At 42.9% G+C, this 21406-nt stretch overlaps 2 protein-coding genes across 7 annotated transcripts in view; one reads left to right on the top strand and one right to left on the bottom strand.

The window, feature by feature from the left end:
• LOC126382678 (cyclic AMP-responsive element-binding protein 3-like protein 3-B) overlaps window positions 1-9909 on the bottom strand; it is a 27472-nt gene extending 17563 nt beyond the window's left edge. For 2 of the 6 annotated variants that reach the window (XM_050032694.1, XM_050032690.1), the window contains exons 1-3: window positions 9776-9909; window positions 4452-4538; window positions 4242-4374 (exon numbers count right to left, since the gene is read on the bottom strand). Coding sequence is in view for 1 of the 6 variants with exons in the window: in XM_050032689.1 (XP_049888646.1) it covers window positions 9833-9841 (9 nt within the window). In the remaining 5 variants the exon portion in view is untranslated. Of the gene's footprint in view, window positions 1-4241; window positions 4375-4451; window positions 4542-9775 lie in introns of all 6 variants that reach the window. The other 4 variants (XM_050032691.1, XM_050032695.1, XM_050032692.1 and 1 more) reach the window with 4 other exon arrangements.
• LOC126382677 (elongation factor 2) lies at window positions 9896-21406 on the top strand. The gene is made up of 14 exons (XM_050032687.1): window positions 9896-10037; window positions 11368-11582; window positions 12805-12986; window positions 13087-13298; window positions 13387-13562; window positions 15357-15462; window positions 15790-16042; window positions 16188-16383; window positions 16518-16641; window positions 16781-17023; window positions 17958-18311; window positions 18431-18613; window positions 20406-20538; window positions 20731-21406. Exons 1-14 carry the CDS (start codon window positions 10035-10037, stop codon window positions 20922-20924), a joined length of 2574 nt encoding a protein of 857 aa, XP_049888644.1. The 5' UTR covers window positions 9896-10034; the 3' UTR covers window positions 20925-21406.

The following is a 21406-nucleotide window of genomic DNA, read 5'->3' as shown; positions in this document are numbered from 1 at the left end:
TGGAACAGCTGCCCTCTCACACTTCTCAGTGAGTCTGCAAAACTTCTACAAAACTCACTCTAAATTATATTTCGATTTTCTCAAAATTGGTCAAAGTGAACTTTTTTTCAGATTCTTTGTGACGATCAAAGAGACACACGCTGTTGAACAATGGCGATTTATTTTTGCTTTTCTCCACAGAATGACCTCACCACACCTCACATTTTCTTATCTTTATTGCCACAATTAGGAGCATCTGTTTCATGCTATTTCAAGCATACACACCATAAAGCAAAGTAATTACGTAATATGTTCCCTGAGCAGTAACACAAGAGGAACATGCACACTTGTAAAGACATATCTAACTATTATCACAGTGGGGAGATTCTTTCTGTGGCAAAGCTATTATACTTCTCTTCAACACAGAAAAAAGTAGAATCAATAGTCTGTCCTGTAGTTTCCAATTTTTCCTAGTTTTCAACAAGACAACCCTTCCATCACTCACTCAACTTCAAAGTACTGTTACACCTCTGGGGAAAGAGAGCCTCATATGTAGATCTGGGAGCTCAAATAATTGAAAGCCATTTTCTTCTCTTTCCAGATGATTTCTTTTGACACTTCTACCTTCATCAGACAGTTCAAAGTAGACAAAGACATGATGTATTTTCTTTTGATTTTTGTAACTTTCTTTTCTGTGGGACATCCTCCCCCACTAATCCGCTGCAAAGTTTCAAAGTGGGGAGTAATGTGAAGTCAGAAAAGGAGACTCTCATGCCACAAAGGTCCCAGGTCAGATTCAGGTCTGGGGTTTTTTAAATGACACAAACCTTAGAGAGTCGTTTTCTGAATCAACTATAAAGACAGGAAGGTTGTTTCTCATCTTTTCTGATTATGTGTCAGGCATGACACAGTTTGAATAAATCAAACTCTCAGAAGGAGCTCTGAAGGGCGAGATTTCAACACTTTGTGGAGACAGACATTCATTTTACAGCTCTTGTGGGCTTTTCAGTCAGAAATTGTGGAATAAAAAAACAGTTCAAGAGTCTCTAATGTTCAAAAACCCTCATACTTAAGGTTCAAGGAAAAGGTTCAAGGTTAGTGAAATGAATCCTTGTGGAGCCAGCGTGAGTCAGGGTTTCACTGATTCATGAAGGACTGGGCCTGATGGACTCATTTCTATTTTATAAAACCAAAATAATTCATAAACTGTGGCCCCTGCATGAACCCCATGTGATCACCATCCGTCAAGTCTTTCAAGCACTCACCTTAAAGTGTATTTGTTGCATTAAAATCCACTTATCTATGACAGAGAGCCCAATATTATCAGCACTGTTATAGGCGTAATTGCATGGCAGCGGAGCTCTGCTATCTTTATTGTTGGTCTATCTTAGATTAGAGAGTTTCAAAGTACATGCAGATATTATCTAACCAGGACATTTAAAGCACATCTCTGGATATCAATAATAGGCTGCAGCTCAGTGAAGATAATTGCTGTGTTATTGCAGATTGTTGATGATATCATACTGTAAATCCTTACTATCTATCTGGATGCCTGAGACTGAGGGTCAAGAAGAGTTACCTTCGTTCATGGGTGTAATAAGGAATAAGGGAAAGGATATATATTCAACATTTCTGGAAGTCTTTCACCAAATAACATGAAATGTGCCATGAAATACAGTCGAGCTGCAGAATTCTCCTCCAGTGACTTTATTAAACCAGCACATATTTGTGTGAGTGCAACTCCAGTCCACCGAATATGATCTCACAGTTCACACAGTCTAGTTTCCTCCACAAGGACGTATGGAATCGAAAACACGCGTGTTGGAAATGCCAGGTTGAACTGGTGGGTGATGAAAAGTTACTGAATTGAATCCAGATATAGATGTGTTTTTCACACCCACAGGACGGGTGGGAAGCAGAGCGTGCTCTAAGAATACAGCGTTATCATTCCACCAACCGTGAAATGCATGTTGGATGGCTCTTATCTAGAGCTCAGTGATAACTCTGACGCGAACAGAGTGATTCAGTACCTGCAGCTTGTGAGAAATCCCCTGTGTGTCACAAATATGAGAAATGAAAGCAATTCTGTGCTGGAGTGGAGGGAAATCGGTTGCTGGAGTTTGGAGCACTTAACCGGTAAAACCCTAAATTCAGCTTCAGGAAATGAAGTTCAAATACATGTCAACACAATATGGTGGCAGTCCAGCACGTTTCCATTTCCCATCATTCTTTAATCGTCAAGATAAAAGGACAGTTCACCCCCAAAAACAAAATACACATTTTCCTTTCACCTGTAGTGCTATTTATCTGTCTAGATTGTTTTGGTGTGAGTTGTTGAGTGTTGAAGATATCGGCCGCAGAGATGTCTGCCTTCTCTCCAGTATAATGGAACTAGATGGCACTCAGCTTGTGGCACTCAGAGCCCCAGAAAGATAATCCACAGACCTTGTTGTGAGCAGTTTCATGTAGGATCTATTTTCTGTCTACCCAATTACACCCACCAACCGAATCACCGCGCAGAACGAAGTGTGCATTAACTGCTAAGGCTGGCCGATATAACAGCTATGTACGATATATCCATGTATTTTCAAGCAAGATAAAAATTTAGACAACACTGTTTATACTGATATAGGGTCAAGTTGTGTTACATAACACATACCAGTGTGCATCTCTCCTCTCTCACACTCTCCACACAGCTCCGTCCCACTGACCCACAAGTTCTCCAGCAACACTACGAGACACAGAGCTGCTCCTCCGTTTAAGATGTCTTTTAATTAGTCTACAGTGCAACATCGGTCTATATGTTGAAGCTATGGTAAATCAGTCTGTGAGATGAATGAAATTAGCGCAGTAGTACATATGCAATCCAGCACTGCGCTGATAGTTTGTGTGTGGGGTGGATCATAGCGTGTCGCCGTTCTTCTTGGTAGTTGTGGTCCAATGTGTGACATGGAGACAGCACCTGGATGCAGGCGACAGATTTGTTTAAAAAACACAGTGACAACACGGACATTTCGTACACAAGACGTATATAACGCGAACAAAGTGTCTCTCGCTCCTTCCTTCCCTTGGCCTCTCTGAAATAAGATTCATAGCCTAAATAAATAAAAATATTTAAATCATTTTCCAGCACTAGATTCATTTGAAAGGCCAACAGATAGAAAACAACATTTTAACCCCCACAAAGATTTTTAATTGTTCCAAACTACAATGGATTTAGACCTACTTAATATCTTTATAGGCTACTCATGCTGTAAACCCGCAAACCTTTAAACCTCTGTAGCTCCAGTGCTGTGTGCAAAAGTTAACTTACAGCCCTGACATTTGTTTTATTTAATTTTTCATTTTCATAATGTGCAGTATATTTTCAAACATGAAAAAATCCTGTCTTTGCATTTTATTTTGATCACAGTCTGTTTTTATAAAAGTGCTTTATCTACTGCTAGCTCACCTAGCACCACTGAGCTAGCTAACGTTACAGTTCAGCTGAGGAAGAAGCCATTAATGTTTACATCCTATGTTTCACAAGCGCAAGCCTCTCGTCCATGAGTAGATGCACGCTTCCTTCAGCACGGTGATACAGTTGGCGGGGTGTAGTTCAGTAGAAAGAAAATGCTGATCGCAACAAGTCTGTGGATTATCTTGAGTAACCAGGTCATTATTTCTGGAAAGAGACATTGCTGTTGAGTTTTTCAAATGTGTTTTTTGGTGCTTTGAGCACCACAAGCTGAGTGCCATCTAGTTCCATTATATTCGAGAGAAAGCAGACATCTTGGCAGCTCACACAAAAACAATCAAGATTGATAAATAGCACCACAGATATGAGAATTGTACTTTTGATTTGGGGGTGAACTGTCCCTTTAACTTTAAAACTAAAAGTGTCACATCAGAGTTTTCTTGACTGCAGGACTTGTGCAGAATGTAAAAATACAACTGGGTTTTTTTCAGTCCCTCAGGTTTTTGGTCAGCTCTCACATTTCCATAAAGAGCCTGACCTGCAGTAACTCCATCACTTATTTTAAGTCTAAATTCAGGTCAGTTTCTGTCGTGTTCCTCAGGGAAGTGGTGCAAAATATATCATCAGTATTTTATCTAAAACTGTATGTGTGACTGAATTTCATCAGCACAGGAACCAACACTTAAATTATGCCTGATGTTTAGAGGTGAATTATATCAAATTACCATGAATTTTATCATCTGATAGGTTTGACTGAGCTTTAATATTTAGTATTCGATGCACCAAGTCTGTGCATTTCTCAAACCTTTTGTGCTGAGTGAAGGGAGCAGATTTCAGCTTCAGATTTCTCCCCTTGGTGTTTACAAAAGCTTTTTTCCAGCTAAAGCAGCACTGCAACAGTCAACATCCTACAGGGGGAAGCTTCAAGGCGACACCAGCTGTGCAAAAAATATAGGAAGATGTTACGCCATAAAGCAGTCACTATTTTTGACATGAAGCAATCGGTGCTCATCACCTTGACTGACACCTGGAAACAGACACATTTGCACCGAGCATCACTGTTTCAGTAGGTCGACTCTTCTGGTGGAAATATGACACAGTGCTCCTGCAAATGAAATGACCACAGAAATTATTGGATTTTGGCTCTTGCTAGAAACTTTAATAACTTCCCTGCCTCCCTTGTGTTCATGAAGGTAGTAGAGATGAGTTAAGTTTTTACAGCCTGTTATTTTTAACTTTCAATTTCTGTTTGTGTGTTTGAGTTGTGATGTGGAGACAAAAAAGGCAGCACCTCTTTCTACAATAGTCAAGTATTAATTGCAAATTTGGGGTTGTCAAGTTATGAAAAATACATTTGCTAGTGTGTATCCTCCTCCAGGTGTCACATCTGTCACTGGTTTATCATCTGCCATGTCCTCTACCTCTAATTCAGGCCTCACTAACCTGCTGCCACTCCCTGAGTGGTCCTCCTCCTCTCTCCACTGTGTGTGTTTGTGTGTGTGTGTGTGTTTGCCTGCAGGTGTGTGACAGTCTGAGCAGAGCCACACCAGCTGCATTTCATCTCTGTAATCAATCTTCTACAAATACTCAGCCCTGCCACCTCCACTCTGCCAGATCGTAGTCTCTGCTATCAGTCGGTGTTGCTTTGCCACAAGCCAAGCTATTACCAGTTTTGCTGTTCTGTATTTAGTCCCTGTCGCCTGTTCTCATCCTGTCCTCCATTTGCCTTGTAGTCCTGCCTGTTCTGACTCTGATGTCTGATCCCTGCCTATCTTTGAACCTCATGCCTGCTGCTTTGCCCTGGAGCCCATAACTCAAGCTGGGTTTCCATCCAAATGTTGCACAAATTCTGACCACATTTTCAGAAAATAGGCAAAAGAAAATGCAAATTTATGTGTTCTACCATCCACTGCTGTTATGCCAATATTGGGCATTGTGTCATAGAGATAAGCACTAGCTAACTCTTCAGTCAGGTGACTCTGCAGAGGAGGGTGCAATGAGATGACGTGAATAAAAAGGCAGTCAAACATCAAAAAATGGAAAACAATGGCTGTATGATAGTAGAGAGCACACTGGACAGTGGATATATAGAGTTTTGAACAACTAATATTACAGTTCTGTGTTCAGACACAAGAGTATTAGAGATCATCATTCACTGAATCCGTTTCATTGCACTTGGTCGCATTTACATTTTATCGATATACGAACTTTTCAACCTCCCCCAAGTGTAAAACTTTTTCTGCAGCACTTTGTATGCGCACATTGAAAATGCACATACAAGCACCTTCAGTCTCCTCTGATCTCTCTCTGGACCTGCTTCCTCAGCCCTTAACTGCACTGGCCTCAGTTCCTGGCTGTCAGCTACCAGCTCAACCTTCTCCTAACCTGCAGCTCATCTTCCCCTGTGCACTGCAATGAATATCTTTAACCTTATTCCGGGTTCACCCGTTCTGCAGCCCCATCTGCTTTGTACCTGTATCATTCATATATTTATTTTCCATAACTGCTTATCCTGTTAGGGGTAGCTGGAGGACTGAAGCCTATCCTAGCTGACATTGGGCGAGAGGTGGGGTACACCCTGGACACGTCGCCAGACTATCACAGGGCTGACACATAGAGACAGACAACCATTCACGCTCACATTCACACCTACGGGTAATTTAGAGTCACCAATTAACCTAGCTTGCATGTCTTTGGACTGCCCCTGTGTCTTTCTCTTAAATTAATCAGGACAATGTCACTACTGATGCTTGTCCTCTGGAAAATAACTGAAGAGCATCTGGACAAAAGATCAGTTCATTATTTTATCATTTTTCAACTGGTGAAAGAGATGTACCCATTAAAAAGTAAGTCGCTCATTTTTGCAATCTTGGTCAGAACCATTAAGCTGTCGGTCTGACTGCAATAAGCCTCTGGGGGCAACCATGGATGTTTAAGGAGAACTGGACACAGCATTTGATGCGGGGCCGTGTTCATTCCTATGAACCTTTCTCTGGCACATGAAGCCAAAACTTCAGCCTCTGTGTGTAAAAATTATCTGATCTCCAGCTCTTCTTCTGCATCGCTGGACCATTAGAGCAAGTGCACTTGAGAATTATACTTTTGGTTACACCCTCTGCTGCTTAACCGACATCTCTTTCACAATGTAAGTCTATGAGAAAAAGTCTTTAGGCACAATAGCATCAGGACCCAAAAGTTGCAGTTACACAGTTTTGCCACTGTCACATTGGCTTTAAAGCCAGACACTGTTCTTGGGGGCAACGGCCAATATTCTGGGAGATCTTGTGTTACCAGCAACGCTCTCTAGTTCCTCCTGGGGGACCCCGAGGCGTTCCCAGGTCAGACGAGATATGTAATCCCTCCTGCCAGTGGGAGGTGCCCGGAACACCTTCAATTGGAGGCGCCCAGGAGGATCCTGATCAGATGCCCGAACCACCTCAACTGACCCCTATGGACACGAAGGAGCAGCAGCTCTACTCCGAACTCCTCTGGATGTCCGAGCTCCTCACCCTATCTCTAAGGCTGAACCTAGCCACCCAGCAAAGGAAACTCATTTCAACAACCTGATTCCTGACCTCATTCTTTCGGTCACTACACAAAGTTCATGACCATAGGTGAGGGTTGGGACGTAGATGGACCAGTAAATCGCTAGCTTTGCCTTCTGGCTCAGCTCTCTCTTCTCACTCACTCTTTGGACAGTAACCTACTCCCAAACTGTCTTTACTTTCTCTTTCGTACGGCAGTTATTTCAGCTAATCTTTGTACACAAATACATGCATATAAATGTATATAAATATTTAAAATAAATCTAATAAATACCTAAATGGTAGTCAGACGACAGCTGATGCGTTCCACTTCTCACCACGGTCCATTTACCTGCCTCTCGATGCGACTGGTCAATACTACTCAGACTACAAATAGAAACCTAAACACTTCTGATACTAAAATATTGTCTCTTTGCTACAGATTCTTCATATATCTGCAGATATCTGATTATAGGGATTGCAGTTTTTGTGACGTTCTTTTTGTGAATTTCTTCCCAAGCTTTTATAAAGTCATATCTATTTTTGTAATTATCCACAACAATAAACTGCTGTGGCAGGTACACCTCATCCACTCTCATACGGGTCCATTATATGCCTGTACATTCTTGAAGAATGGATTTTCAGTGTAGAAGTGAGCACATGGAATCCACTGGGGGTACAGGAAACATCCCATTACCCTCTGCAAACACACACATGTGCACATTTACACAGCAGCGATGTATCACCTGTTTCATTCAGCTTTTCCTAATTTCAGTGTCCCATTTCAGATTCGACCACGCTGAGATGTTCTGTGCTGCTCTGCCCTCAGCTGGTGGAAGGCTGCTACAACATCCTGATACAACACTGCCACAGACCCTGTCCACAGAGGGTCTGTATTTTCCAAAGACAAAGACTGCTTATCATTTTTATTAAAAGCAGGGACAAACCCAACAGCAATGGCAGTGCTCCAAGTGCCTAGAAATATAATTCTGAAATGTATTAAAATAACCACTATACAGAGGCTAAACCATGTTAATCTAGGTGACAAAATAGCCTCAGGCTCCAAACTATACAATTTGAAAATAGCTAACTGTCCTTCAGTTTTCTCTTAAATTTGTTCTATTGCTTTTTTCTCTTAATCACACAAACCCAGTGGAGGTGTTGTGTACTTGGATCCATGGATCCATCCACCAAACGAGTCACCTAAAGTCAACATTCAGTTACTACATTAGGCAAATTTGTGATGTTGGAAGATATTAAATGAACTGATCTGACCATCACTTGGGTGGGTGGTTTCAACCAAATAGATGAGAGCACACATCCAAGGCTAACTCAAAATAATAATAATTATATGTTAAAAAATACTATTGTATACATAAAAGATAATCAAAAACTATTACAAAAGTAACAGATACTCAAACAGATGCCAAGAAATATGTCAAACCCATGCTCCCCTGCAAAGTCAAAATGCAGCAACGACGTATTTAATTGAAACTTATTATGACTTGTTATGACGGACTCTAAGGCACACTAGTCATGCGCCTAAATTAGGTGCTGTATCATCTTATCGACACATGATAAAATAGAGACTTGACATTGGATAACACCAACATACGTGTTACCCAGAAATCATGATCGCATATGTGTGACAAAAATACCAACAGAAATAAGGGATTATTCATTTAATTTAAAGTTTTTTATAGTTTATGGAGAGTAGGCATATATTTTATAACAATCAAAAGCACATATAGCAAATGGAGTTTTTCCTTTGAACACAGGCATATTTCTAAAGCCCAGTTCAGACCAAAGATTCGCAACAAGAAGAGTTGAAACAGGCAACTACTTGCAATGCGTCGTTCTGCAACATTCTAAAAACCTGCCAGTTCACAACAATGCAACTAGATGAGACGGTGTATCATCTCTATGCAACAACTGTACTCTTGTTCTGGTTTCCAGCTTTTTTTGTGGCTGAATATAATTTGTAGCTTCTTAAAATATAAACGTGGATAGTGATAGTGAGATACTGGCTACAGCTGCATTTGTAGTAGAGATGAAACGGCGAAAAACAGAAACAAAAAGGTAACTAGCCTAGCATATCAGGAAGCTAACTGCCAATTTAGACTCTTCTTCTCACTTTTGAAATGTAACTTAAGCTTTTCTCTTTGCTATTGTAGGGTATTGTGATTTAAATATGATTAAATACATAAAACCCATGGTCAAGTTATTTTTCTTTCCCACTCAGGCTCAAACACAAACCCACCTAGCAGCACTAGCCTAGCATATCAGGAAGCTAACTGCCATTTTAGACTCTTCTTCTTCACTTTTGAAATGTAACTTCAGTTTTCTCTTTGCTGTTGTAGGGCACCATGATTTAAACAGAATTAAATACATGGAATCCATGGTCAAGTTATTTTTCTTTCTCACTCAGGCTAAAACACAAACCCACCTAGCAGCAGCACTAGCCTAGCATATCAGGAAGCTAACTGCCATTTTAGACTCTTCTTCTTCACTTTTGAAATGTAACTTCAGTTTTCTCTTTGCTGTTGTAGGGTACTGTGATTTAAATATGATTAAATACATAAAATCCATGGTCAAGTTATTTTTCTTTCCCACTCAGGCTCAAACACAAACCCACCTAGCAGCACTAGCCTAGCAGGAAGCTAACTGCCATTTTAGACTCTTCTTCTCACTTTTGAAATGTAACTTCAGTTTTCTCTTTGCTGTTGTAGGGCACCATGATTTAAATAGAATTAAATACATGAAATCCATGGTCAAGTTATTTTTCTTTCTCACTCAGGCTCAAACACAAACCCACCTAGCAGCAGCAGCAGCAGCAGCAGCAGAGCCTCAGCAGTGAGAGCTGTTGGCTCACCTCCATCATCTCTGAGGGTCCCGGCTGTTGAGCAGCACCGCCCCCTGCTGCCGCAGCCTCCGTCCTGCACCTTCACACGGCAGCCGCAGCCGCAGCAGCAGCAGCAGCGTCTCTCTCGTCACCGCCGGGACTGCCCGTCCTCCGAGGCAGTGTGTTACAGCAATAAACCGCTACTCTCCAAGACCAACGATCTGCAGACAAAATGGTGAGTCGATTTTGGGGCTGAAACCCTCCGACCATTGCACATTTCATGTATTAGTGGCAGGTGAAAAGCAGGCTGAGAACCGCCCCGCCGTGTAACCTTCATGCAAGTTATAACGGTGCAACAAGCTGCAATGGAGCCCGTCAGGTGTGTGTGTGAAATGGATGCCGATGCTCTGGTGGTGTTATGTGATCAGATAAAGGCTCAGTATGTGGTCCGTTGTAACATACGCAGCAGACAGCCAGCTGATAAGGCAGCAGGGCTGTGGCCTTTCCATGCACGGCCCGCTCTGCCTCTCTGTGACGTTCATAGCAAATCCTTTAATATCTGCTGCTGCTGGAACATGACTGCACAAATATCATGGGTGAAAATGCTGAGAGAAACAAAGCACATGCTGACATGTCCCATCGGAGGATCTTATTTTTATTAGGCTGTAGATTTAGGTGAGGTTACAAGAGATTGCGTCATAGCCATACTCTCATGTAACAGGCGACAAAATATATTATTACATATAATACGTCACCGGCCCAGAGAGCTGCAGTGAATTTGATTTCAGTGGTGGGATAAGGTTTTATATCGGCTTATAATAAGTAATTATTATGATATAAGAGCCTGTGAATGTTTCAGTGAATGTCTGGACATCCCAAATTTGATATTTCTATTATTATTATGCAGGCAGACTGCATTTAACATGTGTTAAATAATGTTTTCTTATTATATATTGACAATTAAATTCATTATGCTGAAGCCCACATAGGCCTACAGTGAAAATGCCCACATTTCCCTACCACACTAAGGGACAAACATCCCATAAAAAGCTTTCATCATCTTATAAAAAGGGGCTTAGTCTTCACTAAATTCCTGCATACATCCATTTTATTGTTAAATTCTAGGCCTCACTTGTATCTCACTTGTAATAGAGAGCATGAGCAACATTTATTGGTCTGTTCAAGATCAAATTCAGCAACCTAATATTAAGAATTTAAGGTATGAGATTGCAACATCCTGTCCCCTTGACTTGTGATTGTGAAACGGTTGAGCTGGGTCCATTCAGCCGCAGCATGTGAGCAGTGACTCAGTCATTCCTGATGTGTTGCTTGATTGGGAACCAGAAGGTAAAGTCTTCATGCGTTGCCCACACTCTGTCCTCCTAGTCAGGCTGGTGGATTCAGTTTCAAACATTTCTTTCTTTTTATAACTCTTCTTGGAACGGCTGCAGAGATCTGGTAGTGGACACCGATAAACATAATATGATGAATAAGATGAAAGCTCTGCTGGTTGTGAATGGATGAATATGTAACCCCTCACATACCCTCGACCCTCCCCCTACCAGGTGAACTTCACTGTGGATCAGATCCGTGCCATCATGGACAAGAAGTCCAACATCAGGAACATGTCTGTGATTGCCCACGTGGATCATGGGAAGTCCACTCTGACGGACTCGCTGGTGTCCAAGGCGGGGATCATTGCTTCATCCCGTGCCGGAGAGACCCGCTTCACAGACACGCGCAAGGACGAGCAGGAGCGCTGCATCACCATCAAATCAACGTATGTGGTTCAGTAATTAAAGCCCTCAAATCACCCCCCAAAATGACCATTTGTATATCATTTACTCATCTTGTGTTATGCTGAATTCGTGATAGTTTTTCCCCAAGCCTCTTTTGTGAACGAAGAATCCAAAAACCAAGAAACTCCACGATAAATTTAAGTCATAGGGGTCTGCATTCGACAATGGCAAAACTATATCAAAACATCTGTCTCCAAACTCTCGTACAACTCATGTAGTATAATCCAAGTCTCATTTATCCAGTCGTACGCTCAATACTTCCCATACACATGCACTTTCGTTAAAACTTTACTATTGAAAACATTCCTGCTTAAGCAATCTCACATGAGGACGAGTAGCATGTCTGCGCTGTTTATAATAAACTCTCCAAAGCAATTTCCTCTCCGGCTTCCTTTGAACTGGCTAACCTTTTATGCACTGCGAAACGTTGGCTGCAAAAATCATGGATGTATAATGAGAACTGGATAAAACACTGAAGGTGGGGCCCCATTTATTCCCACTAAAGTTGCTAAAAACGTTTGACCTCAATGGGTAAAATGACCTAAATCTTCCATTCTGCTTCCGCTTTGTTTGGCCCATAGAGCAGGGGGGCACCAGAGACTTTCGTCAGCTGAGCAGCTAACTTCCTGTTTAGCCCTCCACTAACTTAAATAGAGATACAGTGGTTTCATTGTGCAGCTCCTCTAGACTTTAGAAATGTTATCAGACCAAATGGATCAAGTTCTTCTAGTGAAACGAGTCATTTCGTGGGGTTGTGATACTAGAAAATGTATCCGTCGTCTCTTTCACAATATAAGTCTATGGGGAAAAGTCTTTTGGGCTCAATGGCATCACGTGACGTAACTGTAAGTTCTAAGTCCACAGTTTGGCCACTAAATCAAATTGGTGCTGTTGCTGGAGGCTTGGGGAGAATGTAAACATCGGCTCTTCCTGTTTGCTTGCCGTAAATTGTTTCGTCTGACTTTGTGGGGAATCAGACTCAGTGACAGGCGTTAAGAATAACTCTATAGAAATAGCCAATCCTCTCGCTGATGGTCTGGTTTGCTTATGTAGGTCAAATAGAGTTTCAAATTTAGACAGTTTCATATCCAGTTTAAACTCCTCATAGCTGCTTTAACTGGTGTTAAAGTTTATTTCAATGATGCAATGGTAGGTGAACAGTGAACACGTTCCCAGCCTTCTCTTGTCCCCTCTGTTATTCAGGGCCATCTCCATGTACTATGAGCTTGGAGAAAACGACCTGACCTTTATCAAGCAGAGTAAAGACGGAAACGGCTTCCTCATCAACCTGATTGATTCTCCTGGTCACGTCGACTTCTCCTCTGAGGTCACCGCTGCCCTCAGGGTAACTGACGGAGCCCTGGTGGTGGTGGACTGTGTCTCAGGTAATTACATAAAGGCTGACACCCTCCTAACCGCCTCCACGTCTTCCTCGTGCACAAAGTCGTTTTTCACCCGGGCTCACCTGTTTGTTTCCTGTGACAGGTGTGTGCGTGCAGACTGAGACCGTACTGCGGCAGGCCATCGCCGAGCGCATCAAGCCGGTGCTGATGATGAACAAGATGGACCGGGCTCTGCTTGAGCTGCAGCTGGAGCCCGATGAGCTCTTCCAGACCTTTCAGCGCATCGTAGAGAACGTCAACGTCATTATCTCCACCTATGGAGAGGATGAGGGGGGACCCATGGGGAACATCATGGTGAGGCAGATGCTCAAATAGCCGGCTAACTGTTGCTGTACATTTACAATAGCTGCAATTTCAAAGAATACTGGACTTTTTCCCTCAGATTGACCCTGTTGTTGGTACAGTCGGCTTTGGCTCTGGCCTCCATGGCTGGGCTTTCACCTTGAAGCAGTTTGCTGAGATGTACGTGGCTAAGTTCACAAAAGGAGACGCTCAACTGGGACCAGCAGAGAGGTGTAAGAAAGTGGAGGACATGATGAAGAAACTGTGGGGTGAGAGGTAAACATGATGACAAACATATCTAGACAGAATTATGCTCCACATAGTGACTTAACATGAAGCTGAAAAGCAGCGTTTCTGCCTTCTCTGGTTGAAAGTTTCAAGCATCTTGTGCGCTACCTGGGACCACACCCAAACCTAACCAAATTTCCAGAAAATTGGCAAAAGAAAATTCACATTTATGTGCTTTGCCATCCGCTACTGTTAGACGAATATTGGGAGTGGGTTCATAGAGCAGTAGATGCCACGACTTCTCCAGTCAGGTGCCACTGCAGAAGTGGTCACCACAAGAGAACGTAACTAAAAGAGCTCCAGTGAAACCTCAAATGAAGGAAAACAATGGACATATGATAACGAAGAGCACACTGCTGAATGAAAATAGAGAGTTTTGAACAGCTAATATAACAGCTGTGTGCTCTAAGAAGAGTTTTGATAACAGCCTTGTGTGCATAAGCTTGTCAAAGGGAAACTTTGGTATTATTGAGACTGGCCCTATGTTCCCATGATCTAAATGGAGACGGCTTTTGAATTGGTCCAATATTGAGAGAGCCACAGCGACTGCAATGTATTTCCTACAGGCAATAGTGCACCGTCAATTTCCATCCACCTTCGGTGCTGTTTTTTTTTGTTGCCACTGACGGGCTCATACTGTCATTGTCAGTGTCTGGAAACATTACAGAAAAGGACCTACAGAGAGATAAAACACTTCTCCTTACCTTTTGCTGATCTGGTGTGTTTGTTTGTGTGTGTACCCAAGTCTCGCTCTGATATCTTGACTTTCCCACATTGTCGAAATCAGCTAAATATTCAGCCATGACATTGACAGTTTTTTTAGATAACACTAAGCTTTTGGTACTCCAACAACAACAAACTCCTCCCGGCATTCCTCCTCCCTGACTCTCAGTAACGTCTCCATCATTTGGATTTTTGTAATCTTATGTAATTTGTTCCATCTGATAGAGGTCCCAGACTTTTTGGATCCATGTATTGTATGTAGGAGGCTCTGGTTTCAGCCATCTGATGGCTACACACTTGCTGTAAGTGATACATATGTAAGAGGTATTTCCTATCCCCCACATTCAGACTTTCAGGGATAACAACCAGTAGTGCTACTGTAGGGTCTTGTGAAATAAACTTCAGACATTGCCAAAATATATTGGTGTGATTGGCAGTGTATTTGTCAGACACTTATAATAACAATTTAAGCCTTACAGTGGCAAAGAGAAACACTGTTAGTAGATATTAATTGATTGACAGTGCACAGTTTCCCATAGGGATTACATTGCAGCCTGTTTTGCTGCTGTGGCTCTCTCAATACTGGACCAGTTTCAAAAAATGTGTTGTCTATCAGCCAGTTAGGCATAGAAAAAGAGGGAAAATAGGGTTTTCCTTTAGAAGCCATCCAGAGACAACAAAGAGAGCTCGCAGTAGCCTATCCAGTGACTGGATGTCATAATTTGTTTCCCTAGTCTGAGTTCATTGCGCTTAGTCACATTTACCTTTTATCAATATAACTTTTCACCACCACCAAGCGTGAAAACGTTTTTGCAATATTTAAAAAAATATTCAGTATTTGGCATTTCCATCCTTGAGTATGCTTGTACACGACAAGAGGTAAAACCATCAGAGGTCAGCAATACCTATACTTTTACCTGGTGTTAAGTTGCTCTTTAACTTTTCCTGCACACACACACACACACACAAAGAAATCTTCATAATAACTGGCATATATTCCACAATTAAACAGGATGATGAGCTGAGTGTCATGATGTTGCACGATCATTATATCCACAGATATTTTGACCCAAGTGCCGGCAAGTTCAGTAAGACTGCCACCGGTCCTGATGGCCAGAAACTTCCCCGCACCTTCAGCCAGCTCGTTTTGGATCCCATCTTTAAGGTGAATGGCAAGAAAAAAGTGACATAAACCAACAATTAATGTGTTAACCATATCTGATGATCTTCATATGTTTTTGTATTGTTTTAAATGGATTTAAAGCACCTACATGTAGGATTATGTTCTTGGAAACATGTAGTGGCAGCACCAAAAAAGATGTGGTAGATATAGACAAAAACTGCCATCAAAATTATTTGAAATATCACATTAAAGTGTACACACACAGGGGCTTTAGAAAGTTAAGGCTGACTCTAACGCATTGACTTTCTGGCGATGCCTTTGGGCTCAAGTTTGATGTCTTCTTTTTGCCCTCTCTCACCGTCCCTCTAGGTTTTCGATGCCATCATGAATTTTAAGAAGGAGGAGACAGCCAAACTAATTGAGAAGCTGGACGTCAAACTCGACGCAGAGGACAGGGAGAAAGAAGGGAAGCCCCTGCTGAAGGCAGTGATGCGTCGCTGGCTGCCTGCCGGAGAGGCCCTGCTCCAGATGATCACCATCCACCTGCCCTCCCCCGTCACTGCGCAGAAGTACCGCTGTGAGCTGCTCTATGAAGGACCAGGAGACGATGAGGCTGCCATGGGTCAGTGGAACACACCCTTCACCACCTGGAGAGGACATAATTAGATATGGAGCTTTATGATGATTTGGCCTAATTCGTAAGCTTTGTGTTATAGCTATAATATCCTCAGGGCTTACTATATCTCTGCTGTCTGCTGTCTTCTCAGGTATTAAGAACTGCGATCCCAAGGCTCCTCTGATGATGTACATTTCCAAGATGGTCCCAACCAGCGACAAAGGTCGTTTCTACGCCTTTGGCCGCGTGTTCTCTGGCTGTGTGTCCACTGGCCTGAAAGTGCGCATCATGGGGCCAAACTTCGCCCCCGGAAAGAAGGAGGATCTTTACATCAAACCTATCCAGAGGTGAGCATGTTGATGTTTAAACCGCTGCACAGAGGCCTGAGATGGTTGGAGGACATAGAAAATTAGTTCTGGATTCATGTTTCTCCTCTCATGCTTTTGTTTTCATGTATTGGCAACTTTTTTCCTCCATCCAGGACCATTCTGATGATGGGCCGGTATGTGGAGCCTATTGAAGATGTCCCATGTGGCAACATTGTGGGTCTTGTTGGAGTCGACCAGTTCCTGGTTAAGACAGGGACGATTACCACCTATGACCAAGTAGCGTATTGCTTTTCCCCCAGTATACTTAAGTTCAAGCACCACACAGTGGATCCTTAGTTATTATACTGAGTTATTGCTGTCAGCATAATTCTTCCTGTCACAACACTTAGCTCGGTGACTCTGGCTCTGTCCGCAGGCCCACAACATGAGGGTGATGAAGTTCAGTGTGAGCCCTGTGGTCAGAGTCGCTGTAGAGGCCAAGAACCCCGCTGACTTGCCCAAGCTGGTGGAGGGACTGAAGCGTCTAGCCAAGTCTGACCCCATGGTGCAGTGCATCATCGAGGAGTCCGGGGAGCACATCATCGCCGGGGCGGGAGAGCTGCACCTGGAGATCTGCCTGAAGGATCTGGAGGAAGACCATGCCTGCATTCCACTGAAGGTGAGACGAGCAGAACAGAGATTTTACCACTCTGTAAAGTTAAAGGGATAGTCTGGATCTTTTGAAGTGGGGTTTTATGAGGTACTTATCCATTGTCAGTGTATTATGTACAGTAGGTGGCGGTCGGCACGCCTCCACTTTGGAGAAGTAGACAGGAGTGCCGCCATATAAACTAAGGAATGTACTGCTTTGGATGTGAAAATTGATCTCAGTTTAAGTGTATGCTATATTTGGAATATTTTTTACCACTTTACAATACTGTAAGATAGCAATTTCCGACAGGAGACTGAAGCTGTTGTCACTCTTGTCAAAGCCAGACTCCATTGAGAAAAACAGTGATTTAACATCGTTGAGCACAGGAGCTGCTGGTCTACCACTGCCTCGATCAGTTATTTGGTATGTGCTATTGTGTGACTTTGGCATTTAAAGGGGTTAGTCTGGATTCACCAAAGTCTCACAATGACACCAGAAAAACTAACTGATTGAGGCAGCAGTAGACCAACAGCTCCTGTATTGAGCGAGGTAAAATTACTGTTTTTCTCAATGGAGTCTGGTGGCTTTTATGAAGCAGTACATTGCTTAGCTTCTGTGTCAGTACTCCTGCCTGCTTCTCCAAACTGGGGTCATGCTGACTGCCATCTACCACACTTGACTGTGGCTAAGCACCTCATACAACCCCACTTCTGAGCTATCCCTCTAAGAGCTTTACATGGCTGTGTTAATGTGTATAGTAACATTTGAACACAGAATTTCATTGTAACAGCAAAGTTAGGAAAATAAAGCTCAAGTTGAGTATAACTAGAATAATGTCTTTCAGAAACACTAAAACGATTTTAAGGGATAAAACACAACAAAATGCACATTTGCTTCTCACATTGTTGGACCACCATCTATACTCTCAACGTTGACTCCCCTTTCCTTCATCTGTTTCCAGAAATCAGACCCAGTTGTGTCGTACAGAGAGACAGTGACAGAAGAATCAGACCAGATGTGTCTGTCTAAGTCTCCCAACAAGCACAATCGTCTCTTCATGAAGTCCCGCCCCTTCCCCGACGGCCTGGCTGAAGATATTGAGAAGGGAGAGGTCAGCCATCGCCAGGAGCTCAAGGCACGTGCACGTTACCTCGCCGACAAGTATGAGTGGGAGGTGACAGAAGCCAGGAAGATCTGGTGCTTTGGTCCAGATGGAAGTGGGGCCAACCTGCTGATAGACATGACGAAGGGGGTTCAGTACCTCAACGAGATCAAGGACAGCGTCGTGGCTGGTTTCCAGTGGGCGACTAAAGAGGTGGGAGATAGTTTTTTAAATTGGTAGCTGTGTATCAGATACAATGTTGTTCTGTTGTGTTTGTGCTGTACTTGTATGCTCCTGAGATTAAGCTTGCAGTCTCTGTCATCATCATGCAGGGAGCCCTGTGTGAGGAGAATATGCGCTCAATTCGCTTTGACATTCATGACGTGACACTGCACGCAGACGCCATCCACCGTGGTGGAGGACAGATTATTCCCACAGCTCGCAGGGTTCTGTACGCCTGCCAGCTCACTGCTCAGCCACGACTCATGGAGCCTGTATACCTGGTGGAGATTCAGGTGTGTATGGAGGCAGATTACCTTAAAAATAAATCCTTAAAACAACATTGTGAAATGGTCCAACTATAAATGACCCGTATCAGTTGTGTAAATCTATAAAAACTGTACCATTACCATTTAAGTTTTTGTTATATATCACAATTGATATCTGTGGAGACTATACTTGATTATGTTATGGTTAGCAAATAGAAAAACGTGAACTATTTAAAAGGACAATGTGTAAGAAAGTTTAAAACATTAAAAGAATGAACATCAACAGAATATGAAAAAGTAACAGCTTTGATTTTATGTCAAAGACGTTAGCCCTGGCCCATCCTGTCTTGTAATACCACTTGTACCTCAAGAGGCGATAGTGAGTCACTGTAGCGTCCAGTTTGCCCTCAGTCAAAGGACAATGAAGTCAAGTAAAGTATTAAGTTTTATTGTGCTGAGATAACTTGCGACTTGTAGTCCTATTATGTCCTCGACTTAGTCTTCCGCAACAAGAAGAGCCGTCTTTGGTTCTACCTTGCTTGCTCGGTGCAATGTATACGTGTTCCAGCAAACACGTATCTACGCATCTGCACAAAGTACAAGTTACTCGGTTAACACGGCCAGGTGCAGCCCAGCCAACCAGGCCGAGTTAGTCACCAGGCTCACCAGCCCAGTTTGGTCCAGGTCCATGCTCACGTCCCAGTTCAGACAATCTGAGGTCTGAAATCCACGATACTGCTGCTGTCAGCCAGTACAGCCAAGCCCAGCTAGCTAGGCTAAGCTAGCTTGCAGGCCTATTGTTTGTAAATTTGCATTTCCGAGGACAGCAAATCCATGGCCGGCCCAACCCCCCTTCTAATTGGCTAGTTCTCATTGCCTTGGTTGGGTTGGTTAGGTTTAGGTGAGAGGAGTGAGATTGGTTATGGTAAGAACGTCAGGGTAAACCAGAGGCAGAGAAAGGCAAAGTAAGGCAGATCATGCCTTTGCTATCCTGGGAAACACAAATGTACTTAACATTCATTGCTCGTTCAAGTCCTTGACCTGAAATTGTCTCAATCCAAGCACTGATAAAAGCCAAAACACGTCCAAAGTGTAGGCGGATTATGACACAATGGGCCTCTGGGTCTAGATGCGTAAAAGGCCCCCCTATCCCCCTGCACAGATAAATTGAGTGTTTCTTTCTTTCTTGTGACATTTTCAAAGTCAATTTTTAGGCCATTCCTTTGGTCCTCTTTCAGGACTTTAGGGGCTCTGTTATTAACATGAATGACTACGCCCCTTGACAAGAAATGCAAAGTTAATCACAGCGACTTCTCGGACCGAGCGGCCCCCTGAGCCCTTGGCCCCCAGGGTAGGGCCTGTTTGATAAAACATCCACGGTGCAGAGCCAGATAATCTGAGGTCCAATATCCAAATCCATTGTTTTCAGGTAAAGACTGTCAGAAAGCCGAGAGACACACGGAGCACAGACAGTGCAACTAATAACACAATGGCGTTGATATATGGTTTTGATGTGGCTGTTTTCTTGCTACTATGATCTTGCTAAAACTAAGCAAAGCAAGCTACAATATAGCCTAAACTAAAGCCTGACGCCACACCTCATTAGTTTAGAGCATGTGGCCAGGCATTACACATCGCAGTCAGCTTTACGAAGGGAAAGAAAATGCCACCATTTTTTAGTCTACAAAGGTTTTACTGTGTTACAGAAGTGACTTCAGGTTTTTTAGGTTAGCCACTTATATGCTACGATGCTACGTCAGAATTATACGTGTGCCAGTTCACACTTCATGTCTGACTGCTGTGCTTCTTGTCGGTGCAGTGCCCGGAGCAGGTGGTCGGCGGTATCTATGGTGTGTTGAACAGGAAGCGAGGTCACGTGTTTGAGGAATCCCAGGTGATGGGCACTCCCATGTTTGTGGTGAAAGCTTACCTGCCTGTCAATGAGTCCTTTGGTGAGTTTGGTTTGTATAAATCCTCCTGTATTTTCAACTGTTTCACCAAAATTTGATACTTGTTAATACAATATGTTTAGTTTAAGAATAATTCACTTTATTTATAAATTTGGTCTCCGTTTTTTTTTCCTTTTTTGGCAGAGTACTCCACTATTTAAAACATTAGCATTTATCTGCATTTGTTGCCTCCAGGTTTCACAGCTGACCTGCGCAGCAACACTGGAGGCCAGGCCTTCCCTCAGTGCGTGTTCGACCATTGGCAGATTCTCCAGGGAGACCCCAGTGACGCCACCACCAAACCCTTCATTGTTGTTGGTGAAATTAGAAAGCGCAAAGGTCTGAAAGAGGGCATCCCTGCTCTCGACAACTACTTGGACAAACTGTAAACACTGAGCCCGGATTATAAAAATACCAAATCAATCTCTAAACCCTACCCCGTGGGCACTTTAAAAATTTTGCACAGGCTTAAAGATTCATCGCACAAATTGTTTTGACTTTGAGTCCGGAGCAGAAACAAAGCTTTAAGCTTTTGTTGTAGGCTAGTGGAAGCAGTGATGCTTTTTTCATTTCACAGCTACAGTACACCAAGTGCCTAGGGCGAGGGTTTTGGGGAACAATTGGATCAAAGCAGTTGTATTCCTTGTTTCTTCTTTTCCTCCACATCATCCCCCCTTTTCCTCCCCCTCTCATCTGTCAGGATGGGCCTGTACAGTGCACTGTGATACTGCTGCAATAATGCATATTTAAATGGGTCATGGTCAGATAGAACCATGGAAACCACTATCAAGTGTTACAGAAGTCATACTCCCTGGATTGGAACTTTGTTCAGTGGATGTAATTAATAAAAACATTCAACTCATGATGAAAA

The sequence above is a fragment of the Epinephelus moara genome, chromosome 21 (genome assembly GCF_006386435.1).
Source record: "Epinephelus moara isolate mb chromosome 21, YSFRI_EMoa_1.0, whole genome shotgun sequence".
Taxonomy (NCBI): domain Eukaryota; kingdom Metazoa; phylum Chordata; class Actinopteri; order Perciformes; family Serranidae; genus Epinephelus; species Epinephelus moara.
Note: the sequence above shows the minus strand (reverse complement) of the source record. Positions and strands in the feature narration are given on the sequence as shown.